The sequence below is a fragment of the Silurus meridionalis genome, chromosome 17 (assembly GCF_014805685.1).
Source record: "Silurus meridionalis isolate SWU-2019-XX chromosome 17, ASM1480568v1, whole genome shotgun sequence".
Lineage (NCBI taxonomy): Eukaryota > Metazoa > Chordata > Actinopteri > Siluriformes > Siluridae > Silurus > Silurus meridionalis.
Window position 1 is genome coordinate 5083101 of NC_060900.1, and position 18276 is coordinate 5101376.

Consider the following 18276-nt stretch of genomic DNA (forward strand, 5'->3'; position numbering starts at 1 on the left):
GTGTGTGTGTGTGTGTGTGTGTGTATATGTATACACATATACATACACAGCCTTGCACAATGACAATGAGAACTTTCTAGGTCAAGTTTTTGAAGTGTATAACTATACATTTTAAGCTTACAAATACACAACACAAGGAGTTGAAATGTATAATAATGAACTGTATTATTTTTTATATTTATAACTTTTTTCCCAAACAAGGAACTAAAAAAAATAATCTTCTTTTCCCCTTTAAGCACTATCTTTCATTAACACATTAATATGTCATTCATTAACCTTCAACAACTTTGCATAAACTAGACTAAACACATACAAGAACATTATGAAGGTATTGTGAGAGATATTATGAGGTGTTACAATAAAAAAAAAACAAAAAAAAACTTTTTTAATAAAGACTAAGGAAAATGGAAATGCTGCATTGTGTTTCATTGATCTTGTTGTTGAGCAGGAAAATCACTGAGCAGGACAGATGGTAAGACTCTATGATCCCAGGTGAGTGTACACAAGTGTGTACGGTAGCTGAATGCATGGTTGTGCGGGGGTGAGAGAAAGATGCTTAGACAAAGAGGATGTTTGTTGAGTTTGCATGCATGTCGAGTGTGTGTTCGTGTCCTGTTTATCACGTTAACTATCTGGTTGATCACAGATCTGATAGCATTATCACGTCACAAATGTATATTCTGTGATAAACTCATGTTTACACCGTTGAGAAAGATAAGAAAGAAAACCAAATCTTGTATTCTCTATGCAAATTCAATTTCCTTATTCTCCAATGATGCCATATTTATTGTTGTAGTATTTTTAACAGTAGGCACAGTCAGAAAACCAGAAATGCAGATATATGTAGATATAAATAAGCAAATTAGAGGCGACCGAGGTAAGTAAAAATTCCCTGAGATGACATGGTGAAGAACCGTCGAGAGACACCAGAGTCAATTGGGAAGCCATATTCATTTGGGTAAAATCAAACATAGGCGTAATAAATACATATATGTAGGTAATGCATTCAAAAACATTTGTCCTTGTTAACCTTGATAATTCTATAAGCAGTGAATAACATCACTTATACATTTTTTTATGATGTCATGGACTGATTTAAGACATATTTAAAAGGGGCAAGCTGTTAGCTGCTAAAACTCCTGAAATGCTCCTTGTGGTATGAGGCTTTGTAAACAAATTAAACAGTATTAAAAATGTTAAGATTTATCTAACCAACATGTTTAATAATTGTCCAAGAAGAATCTGCATTTTTGCTTTTTGCCTGGCATTCACCTCCATATTTCTACATAATATCTGGTATTTAAACATAGTGAGGTAACATATATTAAACATCAAATTATACCATCATATCAGTATGCAAACCCCCAAAATTGTAAACATACACCATTTGCATATTTCCTTCATTTTTCCATGAGTGGAACAGCTTTCCAGACGAGTTTAGTTTAGAGGTTATAGCAATAAAGAATGTCCACCTTTATATAATCCAGTGTTTTTAAAATGCAAATCGCAAAGCCTTTTGGCCTTACACTACAAGTAATGATAAATATTTGTAAGTGCTTTGTGTCTGAGGTACTTCTCTAAGCACCGAATGGCAATCGGGTCGAAATCAGTGTCAAACTTATTAGCAAATAAATGGTGCTGTTGTAGCATCCAGTAAAGGTCCCCAACCCCGTATACACAAATATCCCGAACGTGAATACCCTGACATACAGGGTACACTTCCCCCTCATGTCCTCCCCATTTGATTAGTCGGGAGATGCTGTAAATGTCTGAGATATCAAATTTAGCATGTGCACGGAGAAACCCTGGGACTCCAGGGATGCGTTCCATTGTTGCCCAAATTATTTCATCAGGGCTGTATGTATCTTTTAGCCAAGATATGAGCACCTGAGCTTTAGGGTCGTTGAGCACATAGTTTACAAAATCACGACTGACCACGATGTATGCACCACCTGAGAACATCTTTATGCCAAAGGGTGGTGGATTTTTGTCTTGGTTGGAATTTTTGATTTTGCCATTTATTACTTGGTGGCTTTTTTTCCATCTGTTCTCCTTGTGAGGGGGTGTGATTTCAGATTCCAGGCTGTTGGCACCAGCTAGTGCTTTAAGAGCACGCACTATCTCCAGATTGGTTTTGATGGGGAAATCCTGCCCACAAAGATTGATGAAATACTTCCAGTGGCTGCTGACCCTGTAAAGATCCTTCATACAATTGATGTCAGCCTGCACGCGACTCCAACTGGCGTAGATCACCTCTTCAGACTGGCTAGCCAAGAAAACATTATCAAAGCAAGAGACTATGTTGCTGACTGCCCTCATAGTTGACTCAGCAGCTTTTTTGTCCAAATGAATGCAGTAGAAATTTTGAGGATTGTATATGGACCTGAGGAGCCTCTCGAAGTTCTGCACCTTGTGGTGAATTACAATAGAATATGCCACCGGGAATGCTTCCTCCTCCTCACTAAGTGGGAATAGGATGTACTTACGAGTCCTAAGGAACTTTTTGCAGTCTTTTGTCTGCTTTATATACTCTTCATCAGTGATCTGTGTTGCGTTCCTAAAACCCTTTGTAACGGTCAGAAGCTTGGCATGATCAATCTCATCGGTGTCCTCCTGTAAAATCTTCTTGCAGTCACACTCATCCTCTATAGTGTCATCTTTGAACATCAGTGACCTGTAACTCATTTTTGTCTTTTCTTGGATAATCAGCAAGACCAAGAGCACAAAGACAGAAGTCCAGGATCCAAATAACAAGATCCAGAATTTTCTCCGACTAACATTTATTAAAGCCATCAGCACAATCGTCAAAGTAGTACCACCTGTAGCAGATAAAGTGCATTATATTAAAACCGGGCATGCTGTTGCTGATAACAACATTGCAAGGGCTTTGCTGGTATATATAACAGAGAGCAATATTGGATTATGGAATGGCCATTGGGAAAATGGACACCAAGAAAATCACCAGTGTTCACTATAGGCCTTTTACTGAATTTCTAGAATTTGCCTGAGATAAACTTTCTTTCGGCTTCTCCCATTAGGGGTTGCCACAGCGGATCATCCGTATTCATGATCCACACGTTTGGTTTGGCACATGTTTTTACGCTGGATGCCCTTCCTAATGCAGCCCTCCCCATTTATCCGGGCTTGGGACCGGCACTAAGAATGGCTGGTGTTGGTTCCCTGACTGGGGATCGAACCCGGGCCGCAGCGGTGAGAGCGCCACATCCTAACCATTAGACCATCAGGGAATTTAGAACTTGCCTGATATACTTGAATTAATGGCTTTTACAAGAGCTGTGATATAATCCATAAAATGTCTTACAGTTTTTCTCAGTTGCTTTGGAGCATTTCTCAAATCATCCTTAATATTTGCAAATCAGTAAGTGCATTCTCAAAACAATGTGTACAAACAGCACAATACATTGGATTTCTTGCAAAAGCCTTTACTTTTCTCAAAATCCTTAGTTCATCTCTCAAAAGTAAGTATTTGCGTTAATGAACATGTCATTCCCATCAGAATGAAAAATCCCTTTGTCATTGTTCACAAACAAGATCATCAAAATGTTTTGTCGTGTTGTCAGTATGATGGCGCACAGTTTCAGGATTTCTTGATATAAACTATGATTTGGGTTACAGTGATTGAAAATACACAACATTTTAATTCTTTCTGTGTAGCATCTATGAATTTTAGCAGCAACAAATTAATTTATTTGATTGCATATTTGATTTATATTGATTGCAAGAGACCGGGCAGGATTCACACTTTTACTGTATTATACAAGTGTTTGTTCATTTCTTTGTTGTTCATCCATTTTCAGAAATTGAAATCTATGTTTTGTATACAATCTCCAATTAAAGGTTCACCTGATTCAACTTTGACCTGTTTTAGAGAAATAGTTGATTATTAGTTGTTCTGATGCCGTTAGCTCGCCTTCATTATTGACATTCAGGATTCATCTGCACAATTCATCAGTTCAAGTCACATTTACAAAAAAAGTTTAATAGAAATTTACGGTTGACAGATGATGATTCTTCTTTCAAGAAACTGTGCGATAGCAATTTCAGTGTTCAACCATGATTGGTGCGAATCTACTGTAACAGGATAAAGAACTTTCACGGTCTGTAGCACTATTTGATAACACCTTCTTTATTACCTCACATATCTTAACCACTGATTTCACAGAATAACAGATTCCAGAAAGCTTGTCAAGTCAGACTGGAGTCTAAATAATTGTATATAATTCTCTGAAAGATCTGCTGTTTAGCTCCTTACCTCAACCTTACCTCAACTTGGCCCCTACTTCTTACTGCAGACGCCTGGTTCCATATTGTACCTGGATATTGAACCTCACCATTGGATTAATAAGTGAAAATTTCCCTTCTCATGACTCATTAAATTGTTGACTAGGCCCTAATTCAGCAATCCACATTATTCGGAAGAAAAAATAGGCAACTTCGATTACCATGGCCATCCTGTTGATATATGTTTATTAGTCCTTTTGTGTAAGCTGCTACAGGTCCAGCAAGACGATCTTACTATTCAGTTAGTTACAAGTACTCTGGTTGCTAAGAGCTTGGGACACTGCACTGTTATGGGGCATTGTGAAATAGTCTCCAGTTCATTACATTGTCTTCTGGCTTCACTTTCTCACAGAATGTTCCTGAAAACTGATTTTATAAGCTTATCTTTGGCTCTAAGAACTTGTTTTTCTCGATCTTCTCCCACAAGGAAACATCTGTCATTGGCTTGTAGCATAATATGTTTAACTAAACAAAATACTTGACTCCAAAATCTTAAAAGGGGTCAAACTCTTCAAAATATGTTTGGTGTCCAGATTTCTTTTTCTTCACATTAACATTTTTTAGATCCTGCAACATGTTTTGAAGGTGCATTGCCTAACACTGCCTTAGTTAAATAAGAGAAGAGAAATCTTTACAGTTTGTCCACTTGGAGGAAGTGGAAATTTAGCAAGTGTGTGTCTAAAGTCAAGTCAAGTCAAGAAGCTTCTATTGTCATTTCAACCATATATATAGCTGACACAGTACACAGCTAAATAAAACAATGTTTCTCCAGAACCCTGGTGGAATCTGTCAGGAAACGTAGGATCAGGTTTGCTTGGTAAAACAGATACACCTTAAAAATTGAAAAAACACAAAAAATACTTGTTTTACGTTTCATTCATCAGAGTTTAAATAAAAAAATCTCCCACACTAATGAGGAAACATGATACTACCTATTTTTAATACAAACAAACCAATATATGGACAAAAAGCAAAACTGGTGCGATGTTGGTGTAAACTAAACTAAAAGTGTGTCACAGAAATTTCCAGTCTTTCTGCATAAGTAGGAAGTGGGCAGGCCTCCTTAAAATCACCTCAGCATCATAAGAGGTATGTTTACTATTTAAACAGTGCAAGTAGCAGATGTAAATACCATGACACTGAGAGTTGGAAAGAGTTGTTTGACAACATCTGGTTACACCCTAGCGTCCATTCGAACACAAATGGTAAAAAAAAACTACAATATTCATCATATTACTTTTGTTAACTTTAATAAAAAAAATATATATATATTATTATTAAAAAGATATTGCCCAAAACTCTTACAAATCAACTCAGCAGATTAACTGGACTAATTAGTTCAAATCAAGCTGGATACATTTTTAGGTAAGAATGCTACACAAAATATAAGGTGCCTTTTTAATACACTACATCAACCCAAAGGCTATTCAAGATAATCTGATATTATTCTCTCTCAATGCCAAAAAAGGCCAATTTTCTGTCTGCTATCTGCAAGCTGATATACAATTCTTTAGATCCCCTGCTGATTTATTTGACTTGCAGAGTAAATGCAATGAAAATGGTATTCCTGCCACAGATATTGTATTTGTTACAAAATGTAACAAAACTTTTTTTTAAATCTTTCTTTATACATTCAGATTTAATTATTCTCCAATTTTTTTGTTGCTATAAAATTATAGTTTAGAAGGCACATCTCTGTAAACCGGAATGAGAGGGAGGTCTGGGAGGCCCAAACCTTTATATTTATTATTGGGTGTCCCAAATAAGATTCCAATTTGGCTGAATACTTCGGCCAATTCTTTAACTTGGCTATAGATTGATCATGATCGGTGTTATCCCTCTGATCCTGGAGCTATGAATCTATCTGGATGGACCAGTCTACTTTCAAAAGCAGTTTTGTAATAAGTAATATAATTCATATCTCAAAACAAATAAAAGATCATTCTGAAATAAAGATTAATTTTTTTTCCAATTTCCAATTGTTCAGAACCCATCATTTTACCTTCAAGGTTAGAGGGAACTATCATTCAGTGGGGAAAAATGGGAATGCATGCCTTTCATTGATGAGGCCTTGGCATCCTTTACTCAATTGCAAGAAAAATGTATGCATTAAAGACCAGCTTGAAAGCAGGTGAGAACCTGGCCAGCAGGATCCATGTCTGCCATTCAGGAATGCTTTGAATGCACTGACTGGGACATGTTCAGGGAAGCTGCAACCAACAGCGATTTCATCAACTTGGAGGAGTACACGTCAACAGTGACCATCACCACACACTCCAACTCTATGCAGAGTTAACCTACGGAAGTCTGCTGGACCGGACAGCATTCCTGGCAGAGTGCTCAGGGAATGTGCACAACAGTTAGTAGATGTCTTGACCGTCATCTTCAACATCTCCCTGAGCAGCGCCATTGTTCCTATGTGCCTCAAGACGATGACCATCATCCCCGTGCTGAAGAAATCTACAGTCTCCTGCCTCAATGACTATCGTCCCGTCGTGCACATCAAGACCCAGCTTCCACCCTCACTGCACCCAATGCAGTTTGTGTATCGTCCATGCCGTTCCACGGACGATGCCATCATCACGACCCTTCATCTGGCCCTCACCCACCTGGACAATAAGACTCATATGTATGAATGCTGTTCAGAGACTTTAGCTCAGCATTCAACAATCACCCCTCAGCACCTCATTATGAAGCTGAGCCTACTGGGCCTGAACATATCCCTCTGTAACTGGATCCTGGACTTCCTGACTAGGCGACCTCAGTCAGCCTGGATTGGAAACAGAATCTCCAGCACCACCACACTGAGCACTGGGGCCCCTCAGGGCTGTGTGCTCAGTCCACTGCTGTTCACTTTGCTGACTTACGACTGCAGAGCTATGCACAGCTCGAAACACATCAGCAAGTTTGCAGATGACACGACCGTGGTGGATCTTATCAGCAAGAACGATGAGTCAGCATACAGAGAGGAAGTGCACCAGTTAACAGCCTGGTGTAGAGCCAAAACCCGTCTCTGAAAGTTGACAAAACCAAAAAGATGGTTGTTGACTTTAGGACAACATAGAACGACCATTCTCCACTGGTCATCGATGGATCCTTTGTAGAGATTGTCAAGTGCACCAAATTCCTTGGTGTTCATCTGGAAGAGAACCTCACTTGGTCACTCAACCCCAGCTCCATCTTAAAGAAAGTACTTCCTGAGACGGCTGAGGAAAGCCCATCTTCCTCCCCCCACCCCGACCAAGTTCTACAGAGGGTCTATTGAAAGCATCTCGAGCAGCTGCATCACACATTTGGGAACCGCAACATCTCAGATTGCAAGACCCTACAGAGGATAGTAAGGAACAGCTGAGAAGATCCTCAGAGTCTCTTACCCCCCTCTATCACGGACATTTACACCACACACTGCATCCACAAAGCCAACAGCATTGTGGACGACCCCACACACCCCTCACACACACTCTTCACCCTCATGCTATCAGGGAAGCAGTTCGGGCCGCCACATCCATACTATGCTACAGTTTCTTCCCTCAAGCCATCAGGCTTCTCAACACAGAACTGAATTAAAACTTACGCACACACAAACTCAACTTGTGTGACTGAAGCGTGTGACTGATCAGTACAACCCCCACTCAACACACAGTCATACTCACTTCACACATCTATCCATCCATCATCACAGCACCACCCATATTATAACACTTTATTATTACAAACTGTTTTACATTCTGTTTACATGCTGTTTTTGCACATCCTTTTGACTGCTGAAATTGCTATTTAGCACAAACCCTTTTGTACTCAGTTCTCTCCTATACATGGCACTGTGTAATATATAGGTATCATATAGGTATTATAAATAGGTATTATATATAGGTAATATAGGTTTACTGGTGGTGCTATTTTGTGTTTTGTGTATTTGTCCAACACTGTCTTGTGTTTTCTTACACTGTCTTGAGTCGCACTTTATGATGCACTTTATGTGGCGAAGACAATTACTAGTCTTTAGCTTTGTGTTGTTTTATGTGGCACCAGGGTTCTGGAGGAACGTTGTCTCATTTCACTGTGTACTGCGTCAGTTATATATGGTTGAACTGACAATAAAAAGCTTCTTGACTTCACTTGAAAAGTCTTTTTCTTTGTTTATTTCTGCAGATATATACTTATAGACACACTCATACTCCTTGCTTAGATAAGGCATCACAGTCAGTTAACAACAAAGGTTTTGATGAGTGTAAACGAGGTAAAAATCCATTATCATTATTCTATGACCTGTTCTGATCCATTAACCCCTTCCTCCCCAGGGATACTTAGAAAGAAATGGAACAGCAGATTAAATCCCTAAAAAATAGATCAAAGTTGTTTAGAAGATATGAACAAACACTATTAATTCTCAACACTGCCTCATTCAGGTTAAAGTTATCCATGAACTACACTACTGGAAAAAGAAACTACATAGAATGTTTCTAAATATTTTACCACTAGGTATAAAAAAAAAAATCATTTGATGCTTATCTGTCTCATAGTTTCAGTTTTTTGTCTGAAGACGCTGAGCTTTTGGGGTGACAGGTTTGGTGTGTATTTAGAAGTACTAAAAGTGCAACTAACCAGTTTGCAAATGAAATATCTTCAATACAGTTTACTTACAGTTGCTACTGCTGTTCTGGGGGAAATAAGAGGCTCCCACAGTTAAATTATGGCTTGGAGAGGTGACTTCTACTTTGTACCTGGAACAAATGAGATATTGCCAGAAGAGCAAATCTGAAACTTTCAAAAAGATCAGACACCCGTTTATCTGTTAAGTAAAGAAAATATGTTGTTAAGCCTGGGTATCATCATTGCTTTTCTTTTCTCCTTACCTGTTTATTTTGAATGTTAAACAGGTTGGGTAAGGTTAGGGCTATAATGTGAACTATTATGGCTCCTTTTTTGCTTTATTCGTTTATTTATTTTATGTATTTGTGCTTGTCTTTATTTTATTTTGAACTTATTCACAAAAGAAATAGAATCTGTAAAACTGGCCACTGTACTTTAAAATAGATTTATTTTTTCTTGAACTTTGTTTTCCACTTAAAGGTTTTTGACAAAAAAAGTTATTAAAAATAATAATTGATTAATCATAATGATACTACTAATAATAATAGTACTATTATTAATAGTTATTGGTAATACTAATTATTATTAATTGTAATGGTAATGCAATTATTTTTGACATCAGGAAACTTTGGCATTTTAAATGAAATGCATGAGAAATAAATTTTTTAAAAATAATAAAAAAGAAATTATACTTTTAAAAAGTACAATGGTTGTCAACCATGTCAAATCTTACCACAGTTTGCAGTTTGATTGTTCTTTGTTTGTAACAGGAAATCCACTGACAGCGAACAACAATTATGTTTGTATTCCGCTTCCAATAGTTTTAAATCAATGCAAAAATAATGAAATTAAATGCAAAAAAATAAGAACAAGCTGTGACTAAAGAAAATTGGCATAATTTTAACTGTCTTACAATTTTTCTTTGTCTCTCTCTCCCTTGCCCTTTCTCTTTCATTCTGTTTATGTATGTGTGTCATTCTTTTCAATATTTCCTGGCCGCACCCTGTTGATGAATATGCAATTTGTTTATAAGGGCGGAAAGAGAACTGAAACCCTGCAATGGAATGGGTAAAGATTGAAGATTGAATAAAAACACTTGTTCACTTTGATTTTATGAGGTAGGGATGCAATAAAATACTTTCAGACCGACATGTTGATCTGCTTGGTGTCCTTTGATTGCCTCAGGCCACAAAACTTACGAGCATTGAGAGTACTGTAGTACTGCTAAACCATTCAGATGCTATTATTTTAAACATGATCATCACCAGTCCTCCACAAGAAGGTGTGACCAATGTCAGGTGGACTAGAAATCGAAAAATTGCTAAGCTAAGAAACATGTTGTCTATATCTGATGCAGAGAAGCTCATCCATGCATTCCTGACCTCCAGACTGGACTAGTGTAATGCATTACTAGGTGGTTGTCCTACATCATCAATAAACAACTATAGTTAGTCCAGAATGCAGCAGACAAAGTTCTCACAAGGTCAAGAAAATATGATCATATAACCCCAATCTTAGCATCCCTACACTGGCTACCTGTTAAATTTTGAATCGACTACAAACTACTGCTACTTCCTTACAAAACACTAAATGGTTTGGCTCCCATGTATCTATCCAGTCTTCTGAAACGTTACAATCTGTCATGCTCCCTGAGATCTTAAAACTCGAGACTTCTAGTAATTCCTAGAATAGCAAAGACCACTAAAGGTGGTAGAGCATTCTCACATTTAGCTCCTAAACTTTGAAATAGTCTTCTTGACAGTGTTCAGGACTCAGACACACTCTCCCAGTTTAAGTGCAGATTAAAAACTTATCTTTTTAGCAAGTCCTACACATAACACATCACATATCATAACCTTGTGCTCAAAATTCTTACAGACTTTTAGGGCCATGGGTTAAACATGCCCACTGGTTTACGTTTTGATCGGCCTCCATTAACCTTGTCTAACAGGTGCTCAAATGTCATTGGCAGATAGCGACCATCATTTTTAAGGTTATTTTGTGTTTTGTGTATTTGTCCAACACTGTCTTGTGTTTTCTTACACTGTCTTGAGTCGCACTTTATGATGCACTTTATGTGGCGAGAACAATTACTAGTCGTCAGCTTTGTGTTTTCTGTTATATAGCTTTATGTTGTTTTATGTAGCACCAGGGTTCTGGAGGAACATTGTCTCATTTCACTGTGTTATATGATTGAAATGACAATAAAAAGCTATTAACCCCTTCCTCCCAGGGATACTTAGGAAGAGATAGAACAAAGAACTAGCTGATTAAATCCCTAAAAAATAGGTTAAAGTTGTTTAGAAGATATGAATAAACACAGTTTATCTGTTAAGTAAAACACATGTTGTTAAGCCTGTGTATTATCATTGCTTTTCTTTTCTCCTTACCTGTTTATTTTGAATGTTAAACAGGTTGGGTAAGGTTAGGGCTATAATGTGAACTATTACACTCCTTTTTTTGAACTTATTCACAAAAGAAATAGAATCTGTAAAACTGTACTTTAAAATAGATTTATTTTTTCTTGAACTTTGTTTTCCACGTAAAGCTTTTTTGAAACAAAAGAAAAGTTATTAAAAATAATAATTGATTATTCATAATGATACTACTAATAAAAATAGTACTATTACTAATAGTTATTGGTAATACTAATTATGATTGCAATTATTTTTGACAGCAGGAAATTTCTGCATTTTAAATTAAACGCATGAGAAATAAATTATTTAAAAAATTATATAAAAAAAGTAATGATACTTTTAAAAAGTACAATGGTTGTCAACCATGTCAAATCTTACCAAGGTTTGCAGTTTGATCGTTCTTTCATTGTAACAGGAAATCCACTGACAGCGAACAACAATTATGTTTGTATTCCGCTTCTAATAGTTTTAAATCAATGCAAAAACAATTAAATTAAATGCAAAAAAATAAGAACAAGATGTGACTAAAGAAACTGCAAACTACTGCTACTTACTTACAAAACACTAAATGGTTTGGCTCCCATGTATCTATCCAGTCTTCTAACACGTTACAATCTGTCATGCTCCCTGAGATCTCAAAACTTGAGACTTCTAGTAGTTCCTAGAATAGCAAAGTCCACTGAAGGTGGAAGAGCATTCTCACATTTAGCTCCTAAACTTTGAAATAGTCTTTCTGACAGTGTTCGGGACTCAGACACACTCTCCCAGTTTAAGTTCCCAATTATCAACTTGTGCTTGTTAATATCATAAACAGCAGCTACGCTAATTCATCTCCACTGCTTTTCTTTCTCTACCCATCCCGAGGCATCCTGAGGTTGCGCCAGCCCCAGTCACGTCCCACCTTATGAAGATTGTGGACCTTTAAAGAAGTAGATGCCGCTAACATCTTGTACCATCTAGAGACATACCAGCGCCAACTGGATCCCACTTCATGTTGAGTTTGGACAGTGGACCTCCTTGAGTGTTTAAAGGCTCTGGCATGGAGAAGCTGGTGTTGGATCTGTGATGATCGCAAGTGTTGAGCTATTTTATGAGTTGCTCAGTAGCTCCTGGTTCTATAACCACAAATGACTGTAAAAGACTGTAGAAAGGACATTAATCATAATCTTACATTTCAGTGCTCATGTTAGTTCTCACTCTACAGTGTTCTGTATTGTTTAAAGACTAGAATCACACTCTTGATGTCACCCAAATGAGCATGGGTTCCCCTTTTTGAGTTTGGTTCCTCTCAAGGTTTCTTCCTCATTTTATCTAAGGGACTTGTTCTTTGCCACAGTCACCACGGCTGCTCATCAGGGATAAATGCACACCATTCACCTTGAAATTCTGTAAAGCTGCTTTTAAACAATGCCTGTTGTGAAAAGCACTATAGAAATAAACTTGACTTGACCAGCAGGCTTGTTTAATTGTGGTCCTGTGAAATAGAGGGGATGTGCTCTCCTGATTAAGTCATCTGACCCTATGGGAAGCTGCCTGTGCACCTTTCTTCATTGTTCCACAGGCTCAATTGACAAGCTTATTCATGTTGACTGATTCATCTCCCTCCATATTATTGTTACACACACCTTGTAACCTTGTTTAACACATCTTTGATACAGTATGTGCGCTTCAGAATTATACACAAAATAAAGCATGTAGCACTTTTGTTCCTGAGTTTAAATTTCCACCATGCTTCATATGAGAGGATCCTGTGATGTAGCTTAAAGAAACTCAACAGAGTAGAGCGATGGAGGCCAGATAATTGAGGACTGCCACAGAGGTGAAAAAGAAACACACATCCTTCTCCCTACTGACTACAAGTTAAAGTAAATAAGTTTGGGCTCTGACTTGTACTTAAGCAAAAAGTAGCCATTACTACTACCTGTTTTAGTATCCCGCTGGTAACTGGACCTCACATCCTATTAATATAATAATACAAAACTAATTTCAAATGTTGTTATCTAATAAATGCATCCAGGTTGGACAACCACCATATAGAACACAATTGAAAAAGTTTTAAAAAGCCGTTGAAAGAAAGGAAAAGGTTGATGGGCTAAAAATGTTGCACAATTAGAAGAAAAAATATTGACATTTCACCCAATAGAATAAAACTAAAGTAAGCCTGTTTCGAAAATGTGAGAAGTAGAAAATACAGATATTTGTGTAAAAAATGATGAGGGAAGTAAAAAGTTGTCTAAAATATTAATAGTAAAGTAAAGTACTAATACAAAAAAAATCTACTTAAGTACAGTAACAAACTATTTGTACTTCATTAAATCTATGTATCTTAGAGATGTTGCTTTAACCCAGGGGTGTCCAATCTGTGGATGCAGGTTTTCATTCCAACCCAGCAAGTCTACACCAAATTCTACCTGTTTACCTCTAATGATTTTCATTTTTAGTGACTATCAGATGTTGCTTTTGAATTTTTGCAGTAAAAACCGGCACCCACAACGGCCCTTTTGTGGAAAAGATTGGACACCCCTGCTTTAACCAATGAGATTATTATCTTGCTTACTTAAAGGCCCCCTGGAAGGCCTCTAAACACGTGGGTATATTCACATAATTTTATAGGATTGTCAGAGCTTGTGCTGGTCAGCTCTCAAACCACATGTGCTGCAAAATGCACAAGTCAAGCTGTATTCATGTAAATTAATAGCTGTTTTTTTCGTTTCACAAAAGTAGGTTTTTAAAATTATAAAGAAAAATGAGTGGAGGATTTGATTGACAGAAGTGGTCCTTGAGGCAAAGTTGCTCAACATAAGGAGATCTATCAGACCATATAAAATTTTTGTGTATGTTTGAAAAATTTAGCAAAATACAACTAATTATAGACTTGAAAAACACGATATCGCTCAAAATTCTTACAGACTTATAGGGCCATGGGTTGAACATGCCCACTGGTTTACGTTTTGATCGGCCTCCGTTAACCTTGTCTAACAGGTGCTCAAATGTCATTGGCCGATGGCAACTATGTTTTTTGAGTTATGCAAATGTCCTAGTAAACACTTCTGGTACATTGAACACAGACACAACATTTACAGTAATTTGTTTCCTTGTTTAGCGGAATAAGGATATCTCATTCATTTCATGATTTATAGCCATTTTCGTAAAAGTGGGCCCGCCTACTTGGAAACTTTTTGTTGAGCCTTTGCGAAGGTGAGTTGAAAGTTCAACGTTTTTTATGATAATTATTAACAATCCCATTATTTCTGTTGGTGCGAAAAACCTAGGACTAGTTTGCAAAAGTATGTTTTTTAACATAACTCAATTATTCGGAAAAAGCGAACTTTGTAGAGCAAATAAGCCAATGGCCATTTTCTTTGTTTTGACCCACTGGATGGATTCCAAGCATCTGAAAGTTTTGAGTCTACGATAAACCTTGTACAAGCTATGGCCAAAAATGTGTGAAAATTATTTTGGACTGTAGCGCCCCCCATTGGCCAACTGGGTTGATACTTTGTCATCCTCTTTCCAAATTTATACGAACCATCTGCCCAAGTTTCAACTCTCTATGCCTTATGGTTTAGAATAGAATAGCCTTTGTCACATATACATTACAGCACAGTGAATTTTTTTTTTTTCCGCATATCCCAGCCTGCTCAGAAGTCCGCCCCTTGATTAATTAATATTAAATAATAATTAATATTATTATTAATAATAATCTCTTTTTTATTAAAAAAAAAACCCTAAATTAACATTTCCAAAAACTAAGTTTTAAGAAACAGACGGGGTGATAAACTCGTCTTGTGGATTAGACTTTTATTGTTAGACTTTTAAATTGAATGGCGCTTTTTGATGTCGTCATATCCTGCGCATGCCGTCTGAGGGCGGTGTTTGTGGGAATAAAAATGACGTCCTGACTCTTTGCTACTACATATGACAGTAGCGCGAGTGCAGAGCTTCAGCTTACTGTCAGTGTCATTTGTTTTATTTTTTTAACACTGCTTACATTTACGGTGTTTTGTGAAAGCAAAAACCAGACACATTGTGCGAGAAGTTCTAGAAGAATCCACAGGGTCAGCGGGGCGCTTCCTGCCGGCGTTTAACTGTACACAGAGTACCAGACTAGCCAGAAACAAGCTAATAATTTGAATTTTATTTTATTTTATATATATAATACAATATTTCAGCTAGCAGTGAAACCGTGGATATGAGGAGTCTGCCGTACTTCTGCCGAGGACCGGTGATTCGGGGATTTGGAAGAGGAAGCAAAGATCTGGGAATCCCGACAGGTAAGAGCGCTGGGCGGTGTCTCAATCCGACTCTTTTTAAGTCATGTAGGCGAACTGCGTAGGTTGTAAATGAACAGGGTTTATACACCCTACTTAGGGCCCTAATTTTCTAATGTGATACTGTTCTTAAAATGACTATTTAGTACATATTTTGATGAATATCTTTTGAAGACAATTCAAGTTTGACATGACTGAATAGATGTATTTTTTGTGTTTCTAGGATGTCCTAAATAATAATGTTATTTCCCCAGATTGCTAGTTAACTACCCTATTTGGTCTTATGTCTTGACTCAGGTGAAATAATGATGATCCATATGTTATTGAATGGTATCAGGAGGTCACTTCACAACTCACTGTAATAAAAAAGTGCTTTCTCAACTCACAAAGACCCCCAGCACCAAATATACAGGCTTGTCCTACACAATGTCTGTGGAGGTCAGAGGTTTAAGAGTAGATACTGACCGAAAGAATAGAGTTATTCTGGATGCTGCTTGTGCATAAGAATTACATGATTTTAGGATTTAAAACATTGGTACAAGCTAAGATGTTAATGATCTCCTTTATACGTACCACAGCAAACTTCCCGGAGTCTGTAGTGGACAGTCTGCCTGCAGATATCAGCACTGGCATCTACTACGGCTGGGCCCGTGTGGACAACGGAGACATCCATAAGATGGTGATGAGCATCGGCTGGAACCCCTACTACCAAAACAGCAAGAAATCTATGGTGAGAAAGAAGCAGTAAGCAATAAGCAGATCCCCCAACACGTCTCGTCTACATACACACATTTTAACTATAGTTCCAATAATGAAATTATTACACTGCAGCTAAGGACAAATTATAATAAACAGATCGAGTAACTCGCCTCTCATATCTTCTGGTTCATATCATTAGGGGTTGTTTTTGAATCCCATAATTATTGTAACAATAATGTCAAGGTTCAGACAAAGAAACCTGATCTCGCATTGTGTAGCGTCTATAGGAGACTCAAATCAAAGACGCTGACAAGAGGATTCATGAGATGAAGTACTCAATTCTGTAGCTTGCAATTGTAGAAAATGAACAATTCACACTCCTCGTTCTTCTGAGTCACATTAAAGACTCGTTCCAAATGAACGAATCGTTCATAAACGACATCAATATTACATTTGCGTATTAGACCAAAAAGACAGGAGGAGGATTGAGTTTTACCAGTGTTTTTTTCATGGCTTTGTAGCCTGTTGGTGCAAGATACAGACTTTTTTTTTACATTTATAATTTATATTAATCATATATAGTGCTCCTATTAAGCATTATATTTAAAAACTGAGTGGGTTGTAATGAACATGGGGAAAAAAAGTTCTAAGCTGGGCCATCACAAATTTGTCTCTGGTTCTGGTTGCGATCCACAGATTTTATTTTGATACACAGACATGACTCTACCATCAAGGCAAAAGCACAAATATAAAATTCAAAAAGAGTAGGCAGGCATGCTGAGTAAGCAAAATCTGAGAATCAGCTCATTACAGATCAGTTTAGGATTTCAGATAAGCTTTTTCTGTTGTGTTTTTTAGAAGGAGAAAGCTCAAAAACACATACTAGATCAATATGATGTATTTGCCAATACCTAGAGCAGATATTGATATATTTAAGCAGTGAGAGAAGATGGATTATTAGGTACATTACTGATTTTATATATATATATATATATATATATATATATATATATATATATATATATATATATATATATATATATATTTATCTCTCTCGCAGGAAACTCATTTGATCCACAAGTTTAAGGAGGATTTCTACGGTCAGATGCTGAGCGTTGTCCTGGTGGGCTACATTCGCCCGGAAAGGGGATTCAGCTCACTAGGTAAATCGCACACACAAATCCATGTGTTCGATACAGACAGATACACGGATTAAAATGGCAAACCACTGACATGCATGCTTTGTCAATTTGCAGAAGAATTGATCACAGCCATTCGCAGCGATATCGACGAGGCAAGAAGATACCTGGACCTGCCCGAGCACATAAAGCTGAAAGAAGACACCTTTTTCCGGACGTCCACATCCACGATAGACAAACAGATCTTGAATAATCATTAAAATGTAACTTGATCTAGTTTTATCAGAGTGAAACCACTGTAACATATGCATTGGTGCATTATTTTTGTATTATAGCATCTTTTAGAAAGGTTTACACACATGGTATGGCCAGTGCAGGCACTGAATTAAGTCGGTTAGTTCTTTCTGGAAGATGAAACTGAGAGGTCAGGTTGCGCTGGTTTTAATGAAGGCAATGACGTTACCTCGGCCAGTTCAGAAACCACACGCGGTTCTTATAGTGAGAAACCGGAAACTCCCATGACTGAAACTTTTCTAGGCTCAGCCTTTACAGATCACAATCCAGAAGATCTGAAATCAGTCATATGATTGGTTTCTTGCTGAATCATTTCTACAGATGACAAATTGCTGTAAAATTAAAATCGTAAAAGGCTTCTGTTTACTTTTTTTTTTTTTAAGTAACATTTTACTGTACCAGATGTAGTCTGCATTTTAGACTGTGCTTCATATATATATATATATATATAATGTTAATTTAAGCTCTAATTTGCTTAGAGAATGTGTTGTGTATGTAATCAAAGGAATATGATGTACAGAAGTGAATTTATAGGTCATAGCCTAATTATAGCCCAGAAAT

At 37.2% G+C, this 18276-nt stretch overlaps 2 protein-coding genes across 7 annotated transcripts in view; one reads left to right on the forward strand and one right to left on the reverse strand.

Moving 5' to 3' along the window:
- LOC124400333 (beta-1,3-galactosyl-O-glycosyl-glycoprotein beta-1,6-N-acetylglucosaminyltransferase-like) overlaps positions 1–9854 on the reverse strand; it is a 17155-nt gene extending 7301 nt beyond the window's left edge. For 2 of the 6 annotated variants that reach the window (XR_006928367.1, XR_006928366.1), the window contains exons 1-2: positions 9629–9854; positions 8947–9026 (exon numbers count right to left, since the gene is read on the reverse strand). Coding sequence is in view for 4 of the 6 variants with exons in the window: in XM_046872080.1 (XP_046728036.1) it covers positions 1528–2793 (1266 nt within the window). In the remaining 2 variants the exon portion in view is untranslated. Of the gene's footprint in view, positions 2820–4463; positions 5018–8946; positions 9095–9628 lie in introns of those variants that run through there. The other 4 variants (XM_046872080.1, XM_046872081.1, XM_046872082.1 and 1 more) reach the window with 4 other exon arrangements.
- Positions 9855–15168: 5314 nt separating this feature from the next.
- Positions 15169–18072, forward strand: rfk (riboflavin kinase). Its single transcript, XM_046871439.1, has 4 exons — positions 15169–15586; positions 16162–16313; positions 17343–17445; positions 17539–18072. The coding sequence occupies exons 1-4, from the start codon at positions 15505–15507 to the stop codon at positions 17679–17681; spliced, it is 480 nt and encodes a 159-aa protein (XP_046727395.1). The 5' UTR covers positions 15169–15504; the 3' UTR covers positions 17682–18072.
- Positions 18073–18276: the final 204 nt, after the last annotated feature.